A 15,023-nucleotide genomic window follows, 5' to 3' on the forward strand; every position below is an offset into this window, starting at 1 on the left:
GGGATGTCTCCATGAATCTCATTACTGGCACTGAATTAATGGCACTCCAGCTACCAATATTTGTGTCAGTGGTGAGAAGTTTCAGATCTTTTATTAAAAGTGTAGAAATACTAATGCCAAAAGGCCTTAACCATTCAAAAGTAGTAACTGATTGACGAATTGAATATATTTTCTATGAATAATCTAACTCAATATATAAAATAAACAATATTTTATAAATAAATTTATAAATTTTATAAAAATTCATTCCAACTTTCTCACACAATGCACCAGTGTTTGGTTCAGTGCATTTCTTTCACATCTGGTGTTCAAGTTTTATTTTTGGAAATTTATTGGAATGAATAGTATTTTATAAACAAATATTTTTTTACTAAGTAGAGTACAACGAAACACTCAAGTAAAATATTAGAACCTCAAATTTGTCCTTAAGCGCAGTACTACCAAACGGCAGACACTATCAGGGACTGTCTAAAGTGGTCGTTTCCTGTTAGGTGAAAAACAGGAAAGGCATGTTTGACAGACACATTGGTTCAATAACATCCTTGAGATTTGATTTATTTATTTGGGGGAGTTTTTCCTGATCCGATGTGAGGTCCTGGGACAGGATGTTATGTTACAGATTGTAAAGCCCTCCGAGGCAAACTTATATTTGTGATGTTGGGCTATATAAAATAAACTGAATTGAAATTTAAATGAATTGAATAGATTGACTTCTTCACTTCTGGTGACTGCCGGGCGGCTGTCGGTCAGTGGTAGCAAGGTCGCCTTCAATCAGAGGATCGGATGTTTGATTCCTGGCTCCGCTAGTCCACGTCAATGAGTCTTTGGGCAAGACACTTAACCCCACATGTCTGTGCAATGATTGGGTATGCATGTTAGTTAGTCCTTCAGGGTATGAATGGATGAATGATGACATCAGCACTTTGAGTGGTCGTAGGTCTAGAAAAGTACTACAAGTACAGTCCATTTACCATTGATCTCACACTGGCTATTTAAAGACAGCGGGTTTGTGCAAGATATCCTGTGTTGACGATTCTCTATGAGCAATCACTGGACTGTAGTGATTCAGACATCAGCTGATCTAATATTCGCTCAGCTCTTTTTGAACATCTTGCTGAGGTGATTCCAAAATGTTTCGTCTTATTTGGTTAACAAATGGACAATGCCAGTCAAGTTGGATCAAGCCATGCTGTGAAAATGCTGCAAATCCCTCGCTGACATCATTATCTATCTGAGAAACCTGTTAAGTTCCAGTAATACACAAAATGACTTTGGTTTCACCATTTACTTCACAGGCAAAGAGATAAGTGAGTGTGCTGGGTATAAGTACCTATGCTACTATGTTGCTTTCCTCCCCTGTCCATTCTCCCACATGTGTTGGGCGGCTGTAGCTCATGGTGGTGAGTGGTCGTCCTGAAACCACAAGGTAGCCGGTTCCATCCCTGGTCTCCCACTCAGCTGTTTGCAGACCGCTTCAGGATGTGGAGAGAGTCCTGAGTCTGTTGCAAATGGAACGTATTGACTTGCAGTGCAACAGTGATCTGAAAGCTAAATTCAGAGAGGAAAACCAGACATGATGGACCATTTCTGAGAGAATTGCCTCCATCCTTCCCTGAGCTGACAAAAGTGATCAGTCGGGTCATGTACCTTTATGGAAGCATATATCTGTGAGAAACCTTTCTCCTCTATGAACTTTAATAAGTACAGGTCCAGGCTTAGTGATGCATATCGTGAAGCTGTACTCAGGGTTTCACTGTGACCTGGATCAGGTTTCACTGTGACCTGGATCAAGGTTTCTATACTGTGACCTGGATTAGGGTTTCCACTGTGACCTGGATCAGGGTCCATGTGGCTCAGCTGTGTGAGGAGAAGCGCTGCCAGGTGTCTGGCAAGAAATAGAATGAAGTACAAATGTATTTTAAGGATTGGATTTGTTGGTTCGTTGCAGTTTCAATAAGTTATTTTAAAAAATCTAATATGTTTGCACTGTTAAAAGCTAATATAAATATGTATAGAAACTGCTGGTTGCCTTTTTTTGTTAAGGATGCCCGTCAGTGGCACGAGTGTTTAGTATCTTTAATAGTTTGCTGGCACATACATATGATTGTTTATGAGTATTTAGCTAGCTAGCTGTGACTTGTTTGCTTGCTAGCCAGCTAGCAAGCTCGTCACTAACTAGATGTCCTAAGACAAGAACGCATCACCAATCCAGGTGATAGCTAAATACTCATAATCAATAATATGATGTGCCAGCAAACTATTAAACATACTCACCACTTGTGCCACTGGCGGGCATCACATCACCTGGCCGGAGATCTTTCTGGCCCGGACCACGTTGGTGACGTCATCACCGTGGGACACACCTTAACTCCAGGACTTAAGGATATTACACATTATTATTCTCTCAACTGAATTTCCAACTTCAACTTCTCTCTTCAAGTTGGAGATGTTGGTATTGTTTAGATTTTTTTTAAATTAAGTGTTGTTAGGATTTTTATTTTAATGTATGTTACGATTGTACCTTAAAACAACTTGTCTAAAGCATTTAAGAGATATGCAACACAACCGTAGACTTACTATGTACTTTTACTTTAGAGAAAAACATTTACCTGACAAACAAATGTTCCTGCTTTTGTTGCAGTTTGCGATGTTATTCCTAATGTATAGGATGATGAAAATGTAATTATGAGAATATCATTAATTATGTATTATGAACTTCTCCAGCATTGTAAACCTCGTTCACTCTCCACATTTGAGTGCAGGACTTTTACTGTGCAGTGTGAATAGTTTTACTATTAATAGTTAGTAGTTTTACTTCACAAGATAAATAATAAAAGCTGTTTATATGTCATATGTTTGATAAGTTTTCATGTGAGAAAGTAACCATTTTGATTCCAAATCAGTGGTCCGTTTATCCAAATAACGCCTGTTTGGAAATGAGCTGAGATTCTTTTCAGAAATGTGAGAGCTGTTGCCTTGAGATGACCTGGATGCTAGTCTTCTGCAGACTCTGCACTGGGCTCAAAATGGTTCATACGTCCTTTATTACGTTTTTAGTGATCAGTAAATTGCCGTATGTATGCCGCAATATAGTATTCAGTACGTTAAAATGCAGTCATGTGGTATGCAGTGCAATATGCACTGACTTGGATTGTGATTACTTTATCCCATGCATAATTCAGAATGATTCAGAATGAAGTTATCTAAGTTACTGAGTAACACTAAAACACACCTGTTCTGCTGCCATTAGGCTTTACAGCGGTATGAGTGGCCTGTCTCCAAGCTTCAATCTCAGGAATACAAACACAGTAGTTATCTCTTATCAGCCATCAGCAGGTTGCTAAGAAACTCTCTGTTGCTCAGCTCATGCACAGTCTCCTTCTATACCAAGGCAGACTCAACAGCTGACTGAGTTTATGACAAATCATCCAATTATGTTTTTTGAAGATATTTTAGGAGGATAACAAATGTACCTTGTGGTCATGCACATTTTAAAGCTGATGTTAGAGCCCCTCAAGCATGAATAACTCATGGAGGGAAGACTTTGTATTCTGCACACTGCTCTTCAAAAGTCCACTCACACAAAGCACAAGAGCCTTTCAGTTCAAACTGGCCTCCAGTCAGTGGCATGGTCAACAACTACATTGTTTTCTTACTTGTTCATACCAACAAGGCCTCAATTCTTTCTTCAATATGGTAAATATTGTACATTTTGAATAAACACATTATTTGTATATCATTCTTTATTTTTATTTCTTTCTCCAATTAAATCGGAGAACCCGCCGACTCAGACCTACTCAGGTGTGCTGTCTCTTTAAGAACCGACACAAAATGGTTCCACAAAGAACTCCAACTCTGACAGGTTAAGACTTTAATGACAAGTAATATGTTTTTTAAGAAATAAACTTTGTTCTAATGCTAAGTATTTTTTAATTGATGTTGTAACGATAGATGAAATAAAGAAAACTGTGTGAGAGAACGTCCTCCTTTCTTAATTGCTACCTCACAATGACGTCATTCATTTATCCAGTACTCATCCAACATATTGCTTTAGGTGCTAGATTCAGAGCATTAATGTAGCATCAAACTATGTAAAGATATAGTGGAGTAATGTCTACCTCAGCAGAGAATGAAGTCTCTCTCCCTGTGTGTGTTTGTTTAATCACAGCATCTCTGTGCTGTGTTTACATAGTGCCTTGTAGTTCATGTGAGGCTCACTGGCTAGTTAATGCTGCACTGGGCTCATGGTAAATGAACTTGCATTTCTGTAGCACCTTTCTAGTCTTCTGACCACTCAAAAAGCTTTAACCCGACACGTCATTCACCCATTAACACACTGGTCCAACCGTTCTTGTTTCAACTCTAAAAGTCAAAACCAGTGCAGTGACTTCCTCAGACGTGGACACAGAGAGAGGACGCTGGCTCAGGCTCTCAGTAAATATTATATAACTGACAAGCTAGCAAAACAGGAGGAGTAGGATGACGCCCATCTCGCAGGCTTTTGTGCCCCATGAATCAAGGACACATTTACTGAAGCCTGGATCTCAACTATCTTACTAACAATTCATTCCTGTCATTGGCCACTTTGTGTGCATTAATACAGTAACTGTTAAAGATGGCTGCTCCTCTCCTTTCTTCCAGGAATAGGCCTGGGAAAGTCAGGGTTTTTTTCAGAGACGTTTGGTTTAATCTAGTCATCCTGTCATTTATGTTAATCAAATGCCAAAAATTAGCCTTTAAAGTTTTGTTAGATTTTATTTTTTCATCTGCTGAAAGGTTATTGACTGTCTCTGCTCTCAAGTGTCCAAGAGACTCTGACTGCTTTTATAAAGTGAACAGAATCTGCATTCAGTTCTTCCCATCAGAGGGTTCCTTGGTATTCAAAGCCACAGTAGACTGTGGGGGAGGGGAGGCAGACAGTCACCTCATTAAAGAGTAGGCCTAAAACTTCCCCCTTTGATCGCTTATAGTTAGGGCTGGTTCAGGTCTATAGTTAGGACTGGTTCAGGTTTATAGTTAGGACTGGTTCAGGTTTATAGTTAGGGCTGGTTCAGGTTTATAGTTAGGACTGGTTCAGGTTTATAGTTAGGGCTGGTTCAGGTTTATAGTTAGGACTGGTTCAGGTTTATAGTTAGGACTGGTTCAGGTCTATAGTTAGGACTGGTTCAGGTTTATAGTTAGGGCTGGTTCAGGTTTATAGTTAGGACTGGTTCAGGTTTATAGTTAGGGCTGGTTCAGGTTTATAGTTAGGACTGGTTCAGGTTTATAGTTAGGACTGGTTCAGGTCTATAGTTAGGACTGGTTCAGGTTTATAGTTAGGGCTGGTTCAGGTTTATAGTTAGGACTGGCTCAGGTTTATAGTTAAGGGCTGACTCAGGTTAATAGTTAGGACTGGTTCAGGTTTATAGTTAGGACTGGTTCAGGTTTATAGTTAGGACTGGTTCAGGTTTATAGTTAGGGCTGGTTCAGGTTTATAGTTAGGACTGGTTCAGGTTTATAGTTAGGGCTGGTTCAGGTTTATAGTTAGGACTGGTTCAGGTTTATAGTTAGGACTGGTTCAGGTCTATAGTTAGGACTGGTTCAGGTTTATAGTTAGGGCTGGTTCAGGTTTATAGTTAGGACTGGCTCAGGTTTATAGTTAAGGGCTGACTCAGGTTAATAGTTAGGACTGGTTCAGGTTTATAGCTAGGGCTGTTTCAGGTTTATAGTTAGGACTGGTTCAGGTTTATAGTTAGGGCTGGTTCAGGTCTATAGTTAGGGCTGGTTCAGGTTTATAGTTATTGCTGACTCTGTGCTTCCTCGCCTCAAGTTTCCATGGATCGTGGTTTTGTCTGGAGCCGGTCCTGCCTCCTGGATCCTGGATCCTGCCTCCTGCTTCCTGCCTCCTGGATCCTGGATCCTGCCTCCTGCCTCCTGGATCCTGGATCCTGCCTCCTGAAACTGGATCCTGCCTCCTGCCATAGCCCTGCTGACACCCACTTTTCATGTCACAATAATACACATTACTAACTTTGCTCTTTCTCCAGAGTCGTTGTGCTCTCTGTCTTCACAGGTCCAGCCCCTAGATATGCTGCTATAGGCCTAGACTGCTGGGGGACATCTCAGGATACACTGAGCTCCTCTCTCCTCTTTATCTCCTTCTGGGTAAATGTATGTATCTTCAATGCACATTACTAACTCTACTTCTTCCTCAGAGTCTTGGTGCTTTCTCTCCTCACAGGTTTACATGGATCATGGTTTCTATCTGGACCCTCGTCCTGCCTGACACTTTATAATAACTACACACTATTTAACATTAGTAAAGCATGAGTAAACACTTAGTTCATTATTTATAAAGAATTGTTCCAGCATGAACACTCATTAGTAACTCATTAGTATGTAATTCATAAACACAGTTATAAGTGTTTTACTCTTACTTAAATAATAACTTGACTATTATGTGTTTCATGACTGGGTTTTCATACTTCAAATGATGGATTCCCAATTTGTAAATAAGTAATATATATTGCAAACCAATTATTAAGGACTTATAGTTAACATGTGCTTTATAAACATGTTTTAATACTGCAATTCACGATTTTGTTAGAAACCAAAAGTATTAGTTGTCATTAATGCTGGAGCTTCCTGTTTACTGTAGTCAATACAGTAAAACTCTTCTATAAACACTTCATTCCACAGATTAAACTCTTTTTCTGTTGTCTGGAGATTTAGCATGTCTCTAAACAACTGAGTCTAAAAATAGACCCCAGTTCAGTCTGTCGAGTGGATGACTCATGCACCAAGCTGCCGTCTGATAGATCCATAATAAGACTGCCACCACATCCATACGGGCCTCTGAGGGGTCACTACGGTGTAGTGGTCTGAGGAGTCACTACGGTGTAGTGGTCGGAGGAGTCACTACGGTGTAGTGGTCTGAGGAGTCACTACGGTGTAGTGGTCGGAGGAGTCACTACGGTGTAGTGGTCTGAGGAGTCACTACGGTGTAGTGGTCTGAGGAGTCACTACGGTGTAGTGGTCTAAAGAGTCACTACGGTGTAGTGGTCTGAGGGGTCACTACGGTGTAGTGGTCTAAAGAGTCACTACGGTGTAGTGGTCTGAGGAGTCACTACGGTGTAGTGGTCTGAGGAGTCACTACGGTGTAGTGGTCTGAGGAGTCACTACGGTGTAGTGGTCGGAGGAGTCACTACGGTGTAGTGGTCTGAGGAGTCACTACGGTGTAGTGGTCGGAGGAGTCACTACGGTGTAGTGGTCTGAGGAGTCACTACGGTGTAGTGGTCGGAGGAGTCACTACGGTGTAGTGGTCTGAGGAGTCACTACAGTGTAGTGGTCTGAGGAGTCATTACGGTGTAGTGGTCTGAGGAGTCACTACGGTGTAGTGGTCTGATGGGCTGTTAGGACTCATACTGCATGCGTAGAGGAATGGGTGGGTGGATCCACAGACGATCCATCGCTTCGTCCATTTTTAGATGTAGGATGTCCTCACTGTCAAGATGGTGATGGCAGTAAGACTACTTCAATATTTTTCTCAGTCTATGATCTCATGATTTCCTTGACAGATGATAAGTTATCATATTACATTCCTGCCCATCCTCAGGCTGTTGGCTCATACACCTGTGCCTCGCCTTCACAGCGCTGGGAAGCCTTTATCTCAGGCTATTGTGTAGAGATGTGAATGCATGAATCGTAACATGACTACGTTATTTAATAAAAGGTCTTCAGACCAGGTGTCAGTTACTGCAGTGCAGAGACACCAAAGGGATGCAGAGAGAAACTGAGAATAACCCTGAGGATCAGCCCAGTCTCATACTAATTTCTTCCTTTAACGCAGGATAGTCACACATGCATCTATTGGTCTCGTGTACATGGACACAAGATATATATATATATATATATATATATATATATATATATATATATATATATATATATATATATAGACGGTCTTCAGGTCTCTTAGGCCAATAAATAAATACATTAGGAACCTTTCATAATCTTATTGTCATCAGAATGCAACATTAAAAAAGGCAAAACATGTGTCCCTGTATATTGAAACAATACATTGTGAGATTATACATGTTCTGATCATGTAAAACTAATTTCTCATTGGCTGCAGACTTGTGGGTCATTCTACATAATACATTGATTTGTACGATTATTTGTAAAACATGCGTATTAATCTCGCTGAAACCATTGGTCCAGACCAGAAACTACATGGTCAGGTGCTTTGAGCTTCTTTGTGTGGCGGACATTGCTGTAATCCAGGAGAAACCCTCCACTCATCCGCTGCATGACCTCATCGGGACAGGCACGCACTCTAGTAGCACGTCTAGCAGTAGCATAGCTGCACGTATCATAGCTGCTCCAGCCGGTGACGTCACAGCCGGACGCTCCTTATTTGGGGAAGCTTTGCACTCTTAGAGCGCTGGAACCAGAGCATCTGAGTCAGTCTACTAGAGCGAGAGGGAAGGAATCTACTACAGCGAAGAGAGAGAGAGAGAGACATACAGACAGAGAGAGAGAGAGAGAGAGAGAGAGAGAGAGCTGCAGCACACGTTACTTCCATTGGAGAGGACTTTACCACACAGCATTACTGAGAGGACTTTACCACACAGCATTACTGAGAGGACTTTACCACACAGCATTACTGAGAGGACTTTACCCGCCATGCTGACAGCAGGACTCCCAGCAGCTCTCTTCTTCCTCCTTCTCTTCTTCCTCTCCTCACACTCTGCCTCAGGTGAGTCTCAACCCTATGAGCAGTGTTTAGTTTAGTTTCTCTCAGATTACTTTCAGCATCTCAGCGTCTTTAAGGTTCAAAATATAAATGTAGAATGCAAAACATGGAAACAGTAGCCTACAGTAGAGGAAATATGATATAAGAAATAGACTTATAGCAGCTCTATGAAGGTTATTCTGTAGAAGCATCAAGTCACAAGCTTTTGTGTTCAGATATGTTTTTCTTTGCTGATGCGTGTACTCTCATGAAATATGTATCAATTTAAACTGAATGTTCTTTACAGAAGGACATTCTTCTCAGCTCCTATTGTTAAGAAGTGATGATCCATACTAGTATGTTATAGTAATTAATATTACATAACATATTTGTATGTAATATTGTCTCACTGTAATCCTACCAATGTAATGAAGATGATCTGTAACACTTACATGTTCCTGTTCACCTTAAACACCATCAAACTGCTCATCACTGTTTCCATCACGTTAACAGCCATGAAGGTGGAGTCTGTATCGCTCACTGTGAGGCCTTAGTCTGTTACCATTCTGGTTTCCATTGCTCTACTTTTTAACGTAGCGCTACTAATTGCTCTGCATGGCCTCAGACTGCTGCCACCAGGAGCTTCTCTGCAGTTCTGTGGATGGTTAGTCAGGAGAAGAGGTGGAAATGTGTGACTGCTCAATGTGAGACATTGTGGTGAAATGGCGACGTAGATTTTCCAAGGCCGTATAAGTAAAAGACCCAGGATATGTTGGTGTCTCACTGATAGAGCAACAAGTTTCACTCAGAACTTCATGATCTGTATGATCTCACCTTGTGATGGGTCTGAACATTCATGTTTTATTTGTATTTCTTAATAGCTTCGTGTGATCATATCAAATAGTTTTGTAAAACTATAAAAGTGTAGTTGAGTGTTTAGTGAGGGTCTATATGACTTACAGTCGATCTATCTGCAAAAAATACTCCTTACTTGACCTTCAACACCTCATATTGGGAATAATATTTTAAATGACCTCTTTCATTTGCAGGCTCCTATCCCCGAGCACAGAATGTCACTTGGAAATCCACCAATTTTAAAACATTTTTGACCTGGGAGCCCAAACCATCAGCGGATTACTCCTACACAGTGGAGTTCTCTGCGTAAGTACCTGCATGTGAATCCTCGCTGTCAGCCCTTTAAGAAATACCACTTCATTCCTCGCTCACTGAGGCGTTGTTTACTCCCTCAGAGACATTCAGGTTGTGTGTCCACTGAAGTCCTCTCTGAGGAACCCTGAAGGAGGATCAGTGGCAGCCGGCCTGATCAGACTGCATTCCTGATCCAGAATAAGATTTTACTGGAATGTGAATTTTAGGCCAGAGATCTTAAAGAGAAAGATTACTAAAAGGCACTGTCGGGCCGTGCGTTTTCGACCTAGGCCTTCAGTGCCGTATAGTCCACATCAGGGGCGGGTCAGACCGGCCCACTCAACACGGCGCTGCCCACTACACGTTCATACAGACTGTCCTGTGTGGACAGCACTCACTCTGCTATACGGAGGATTCTTTTGCACTATTACGTGCATGGAGGTCACACTGGGTGTGTGCATGTTAGTCATACCATGACAAAACAAAACAATCCAAAACTGCAGCACTAAAACACTGCACACACAAGACATCTCTGGCTGTGGCGCCGCGGCAGCAGCTGCTGCCCTGCACACTATTTTAATTCTAGTAAACAACACAGAAAATTCAGCACAAACATAAAAAGTGTTGTCAGCGTTAGCTGCAGCAGCTAGCGCCCCGACAACCACCAAAGGTAGCAGACCGGCCCGGCTCCACCAGCAGCAACACACTGTGGCTTGTTTATGATTAAATACGACTGCAGATGTAAACCGTAACACAACCAGCAGTTCACTCACCACATGCACACAACCCTCTGTGGGAAAGGCGTCATTAGTTAATCCACCAGCAAGTCCGTTTCTCAGATTCTAGCTTCTTCTTCTCCTTCTTTGTTGACAGAAGTCACGCTGCCCCACTGACCAATCACACATCCACGCCATTTCTCAGGCGCTGCACGTCAAAGAATCCGCCCAGCTTGTCAAACTAAACTCTGATTTGTTGAAGTCCATGACAATCAACCACAGCGTCCTCTCTTTGTGTACTTTAATCTGCAAAGACTTAAACTGCTTTGCTGACATAGAGACACTGGAGAGAAACATCTGATTGGATGAAAAACTGCAGGCTGAAGGCAGAGCAACAGAGGAAGACAGGAACTGTGCAATGAGAAAATAAGCCGATAGGGAAAATAATTATAATACATTTGTGAAAAAAATGAAATGATAAAATAGCTATAACTTTGTGATTGTGTTTAGGCCAGCAGAGAAGGCTTAGCAGGCCCTGACAGCCACCACTGCTAAAAGGCACACAGACCTTTTTGATTCAATAACCCAAAAATGAAAGAGGCAAGAACATTTAAACATCTGACAAAAACCCAACTACAAATGCCAACAACCGTAACAATGCTCCCCTATATGTTCAAATATATCTATCAAATCTATTTTTAAGTCTGTGATGAATGATTTCACGTCTTAAAATGTAAATGTTCAGTGATATAATGTCCTGTAATCCATTCTCCTGTGTCTGGGCTCATTTTAATGTGCATTGTGTTCTGTGTGCATCATAGTCATGCCCATGTGTTTGTGAACGGTTGCAGGGTTGGCGGCGACAAACAGAGGAGCCATCACTGTATCCGGTCCTCAGAGACCATGTGTGATCTGTCCAGCTCTCTCCCTGACCTGCATGCCTGCTACACAGCTGACGTCCTGTCCGAACCCCCTCTGGGGGTCTCCTCGGACCTCATCGAGTTCCCCCACAGCAGCTCGCCCCGGTTCTGCCCCTATGCAGACAGTGAGTAGACCAGCTCACACACTCCTGCTGCCCTAAACATTCAGTCATGTAGGTCTCTGAACATTAATTCACATGCAGAGACACAGGAGATAAACAACCTTCGATCCTCAGCTGATATAGGAAGACCGGACTTCAAGCTGGAGGTTAGTGAAGACAAAAAGAAGACCACCCTGTATGTGACTGACCCACTCACTGCCCGGTTTAAAGATGGCCGCCAGCTGAGCATCAGGGATATCTTCTCCCATCAGCTGCAGTATAAAGTCACCTATTGGAGAAATAAGAGCACTGGCAAAGTGAGTAACAGAAGACTCAAAAGATTCAAACATCAGCCTCACACAAGAAGAAGACAACACAAACCACATCTTTCCTTCTGTGTTGTCTGCAGAAGACGTACGACTCCAAGACCAAGGAGATAGAGCTGACCGGTCTGGACCGAGGGGACAGCTACTGCTTCAGAGTTCAGGCCTACATTCCCAGCCGCAGCCCCAGCAAGCAGCTGGGAGAGCTGAGCCCGGTCCAGTGCTCCCACAACGACGACCAGTCCATCTGGGAAGGTCAGCCGCCTGATTGTTATAGAGCGAACAGGAACATGAGAACAAATGATTGATGATTGATTGATGGATGGATGGCTTGATATTATTGGTTGAAATTGGTGCGTACTAAGCATACAACAGCACACATCCTATGTTTGGCATTTCTTCTTGACTCCCAATTTCAAGATCTGAGATTGGGAACATTTTGATTGGCTTTCAACATGTGGTCGTCTCACAGCTAACGATGCTAACGACACTAATAGTGGAAACTACGTGTAGGTTGTGACAGAGATGACAGTGTTTACCTGAGGGAGAGCTGGAGGGGCTGCTAGGCTTCTGCAAGGAGCTGCGGGTCAGGACAGAATGAACTGAAACCACGTATGAGGCGCTAACATGCTGTAACATGCGCTAACAGGAACTCAAAGGTACGCAGACGGCTATGTCGACAAAGCAGAGAGAGAATCTTTTGATAATAGTTGTGTGCTGCTATATTAAGTTCAGAATGCAGCTCCTTTATTTGAAGCATTAAACCCATTTGTCTTTGTTTTCTATTGTTTTTTCCCACCAATGATTTTGTGTGTTGGGAAAAAAAGTGTCTAAAGGCTCCTGTGCAAAATGGAAGCGGACATTTTTGACAGCACTGGTGTTATGGGAGTCTGTGTGGGAGCAAGGTTCACTACACACCCTGCACACACCACATAGTTGGCTACTTGCTTTTGTCTCTTGATGCTGTTCTTTATTCTGTGTATGTAAAAGTACGAGATTATTTTCAGGAAATTCAACAGCACCATCTTGAGGCAATACGTGATTTTATCGTTGTATAAAATTTGTTGTGTGTGTGTGTGTGTGTGCGTGCGTGCGTGCGTGTGTGTGCGGGTTCCCCTCCATTTCACTAATTGCTTAGAATACTGGCTCTGAGGAGTCAAAGGAGTGAAACCCTCTGCTTTTCCTCTTATTACTTACACAAGAGGAATATTACAAACTAACGGCATTTTCTAAATATATCAATATTTTCCCAGAGAAGAAACGTGTTTCATTTGGGATCATTTTCTTCAGTACGAAATCTTAACTTTTCACACACTTGATGGGACAGAGAGGAGTCTTTTATTCTTCTCATGAGTGTGTATCAAACCTGATATATCTCATGTCTCTTTACTGTACAGCTAAAACTATTTAGAACACATCAATGATCCATCTGTCTGTTTATTTTGACTCAATCCCACAAACACCACATGTGGATAAATCCTCCAGTAAAAATAGTGCCCACCCAATTACTATTCCACTTTCAAAGATGTTGTTAGAGATGTACATCTTCAGTAAGAACCGATGGGTTTGGGGGAGGACCTGCAGACATGGGAGGAACATACATTCAGTCCCACTGTGGAACTCCAGGAGTAGCAACACCTTCTAGTGGTGCAGGCTGTCATGTTGATGATGTGGTGGATGCTGCAGTCTGTTAGGGCTCGATGAGGAGATGTCTGTTGTCGTGTGCATGTCATGCTCCACAGCCTTTTACTGTAAAGCAAAGCTCATGAACGTGTTCTTGTCTCTCAGTGTATTCAGTGGGCGTGATCGCTGCGGCCATCTTGCTCATCCTGCTGCTGGTCGGCCTCTTCATCATCATCACCGTGGTCTGCTGCAGGCGCAGGAAGAACGCTCTGGACAGCGGGAAGGAGGCAGTGCCTCTCCGGGATGTATAGAGTGTGTTCCAACACACACACACACACACACACACACACACACACACACACACACACACACACACATACACACTGTGGTAACATGCGGTACAGCTTCATCGATCCAGTCCAACATTCCTCTGTCAAACACTGGAATCAATCCTTCCTCTGGTTTCTGTGAAACTGCTTTGAATATGTTTTACATATTTAATCTGTCATCATTCCCTGCTGTAGAGAACGACACTGTTTAAACACTACTGTAAGCTACGCACTCGTCATACTGCTGAGATTGTAATATTCCATTTCTTTCTTTTATATTTGGTGAGCGGTACCTGTGATGAATGTATTAGTACATAAAGACTACCAGCTGATTTTATTTATTTCATTCAATGCTGCATTGGACTTTTGGGAGACGAGTGAAATCAAGACCTAGTATATATTATGTTTGTGTCTGAGGCTTAATTTATTGTGTTTAATTGTAATTAACATATTTGTATATGATGCCATGTTTAGCTCTTTTATACTTCAGGTTGTTGCAGATTTTTTTATCATGTGGTGAGATGTTGAAAAGATAATAAATATTTTATTCTATTTCACTGTCAATACTGATAAATGTTCAATTGTTTAGGTAAAACTGGATCTTCAGAAATCAATTATCATACTATTTTATGATCATTGCAACCTCTAAACACAGAACACTAGACCGGGATGATGATATTATTTACAGATCAATATTACCAAATATCTCTTTAAAATGACTTGAAATGTTCATTGTGTAGTTCTCATTTGCGAAACAGAAACTGGGCATAAACATATTCCTGTAAACAATATTTTCTGAAGACAAAGTACATTGAATGCAGTTTGAGCTTTAATATTTAACACATGAGGGAAAAGGGCACGGTTACAGTTCAACAAGATATATTACATATTCATCATCCATGTCCATCAGGGCAACGTAGAGCATATTAATAATACTGCAAGAACGAAGGCAGAAAGGGACTCCTTCACTGACTGTAGGGACAGAAAGAGGCCGTCAGATTACAAATGGCAATAATCAAGTGCAGTGAATTATAGTTTTTACATTTTTTTAAGCAACCCAGAAAAAGTATTTCCAATTTGAAGACACATTAATGTCTCATTGGTCTGCTCTAAAAAGAGGAAGCAGAAGCAGAATGAGGATTGATCATG

General features: G+C 41.7%; 1 protein-coding gene across 1 annotated transcript; it reads left to right on the top strand.

Moving 5' to 3' along the window:
* Positions 1–8,470: 8,470 nt before the first annotated feature.
* Positions 8,471–14,426, top strand: f3a (coagulation factor III, tissue factor a). Its single transcript, XM_079234602.1, has 6 exons — positions 8,471–8,737; positions 9,763–9,874; positions 11,430–11,623; positions 11,735–11,916; positions 12,009–12,177; positions 13,711–14,426. Exons 1-6 carry the CDS (start codon positions 8,665–8,667, stop codon positions 13,854–13,856), a joined length of 876 nt encoding a protein of 291 aa, XP_079090728.1. The 5' UTR covers positions 8,471–8,664; the 3' UTR covers positions 13,857–14,426.
* The last annotated feature ends 597 nt before the right edge of the window (positions 14,427–15,023 follow it).

Source organism: Taurulus bubalis (genome assembly GCF_910589615.1).
Source record: "Taurulus bubalis genome assembly, chromosome: 18".
In the NCBI taxonomy this organism is placed as follows: Eukaryota; Metazoa; Chordata; class Actinopteri; order Perciformes; family Cottidae; genus Taurulus; species Taurulus bubalis.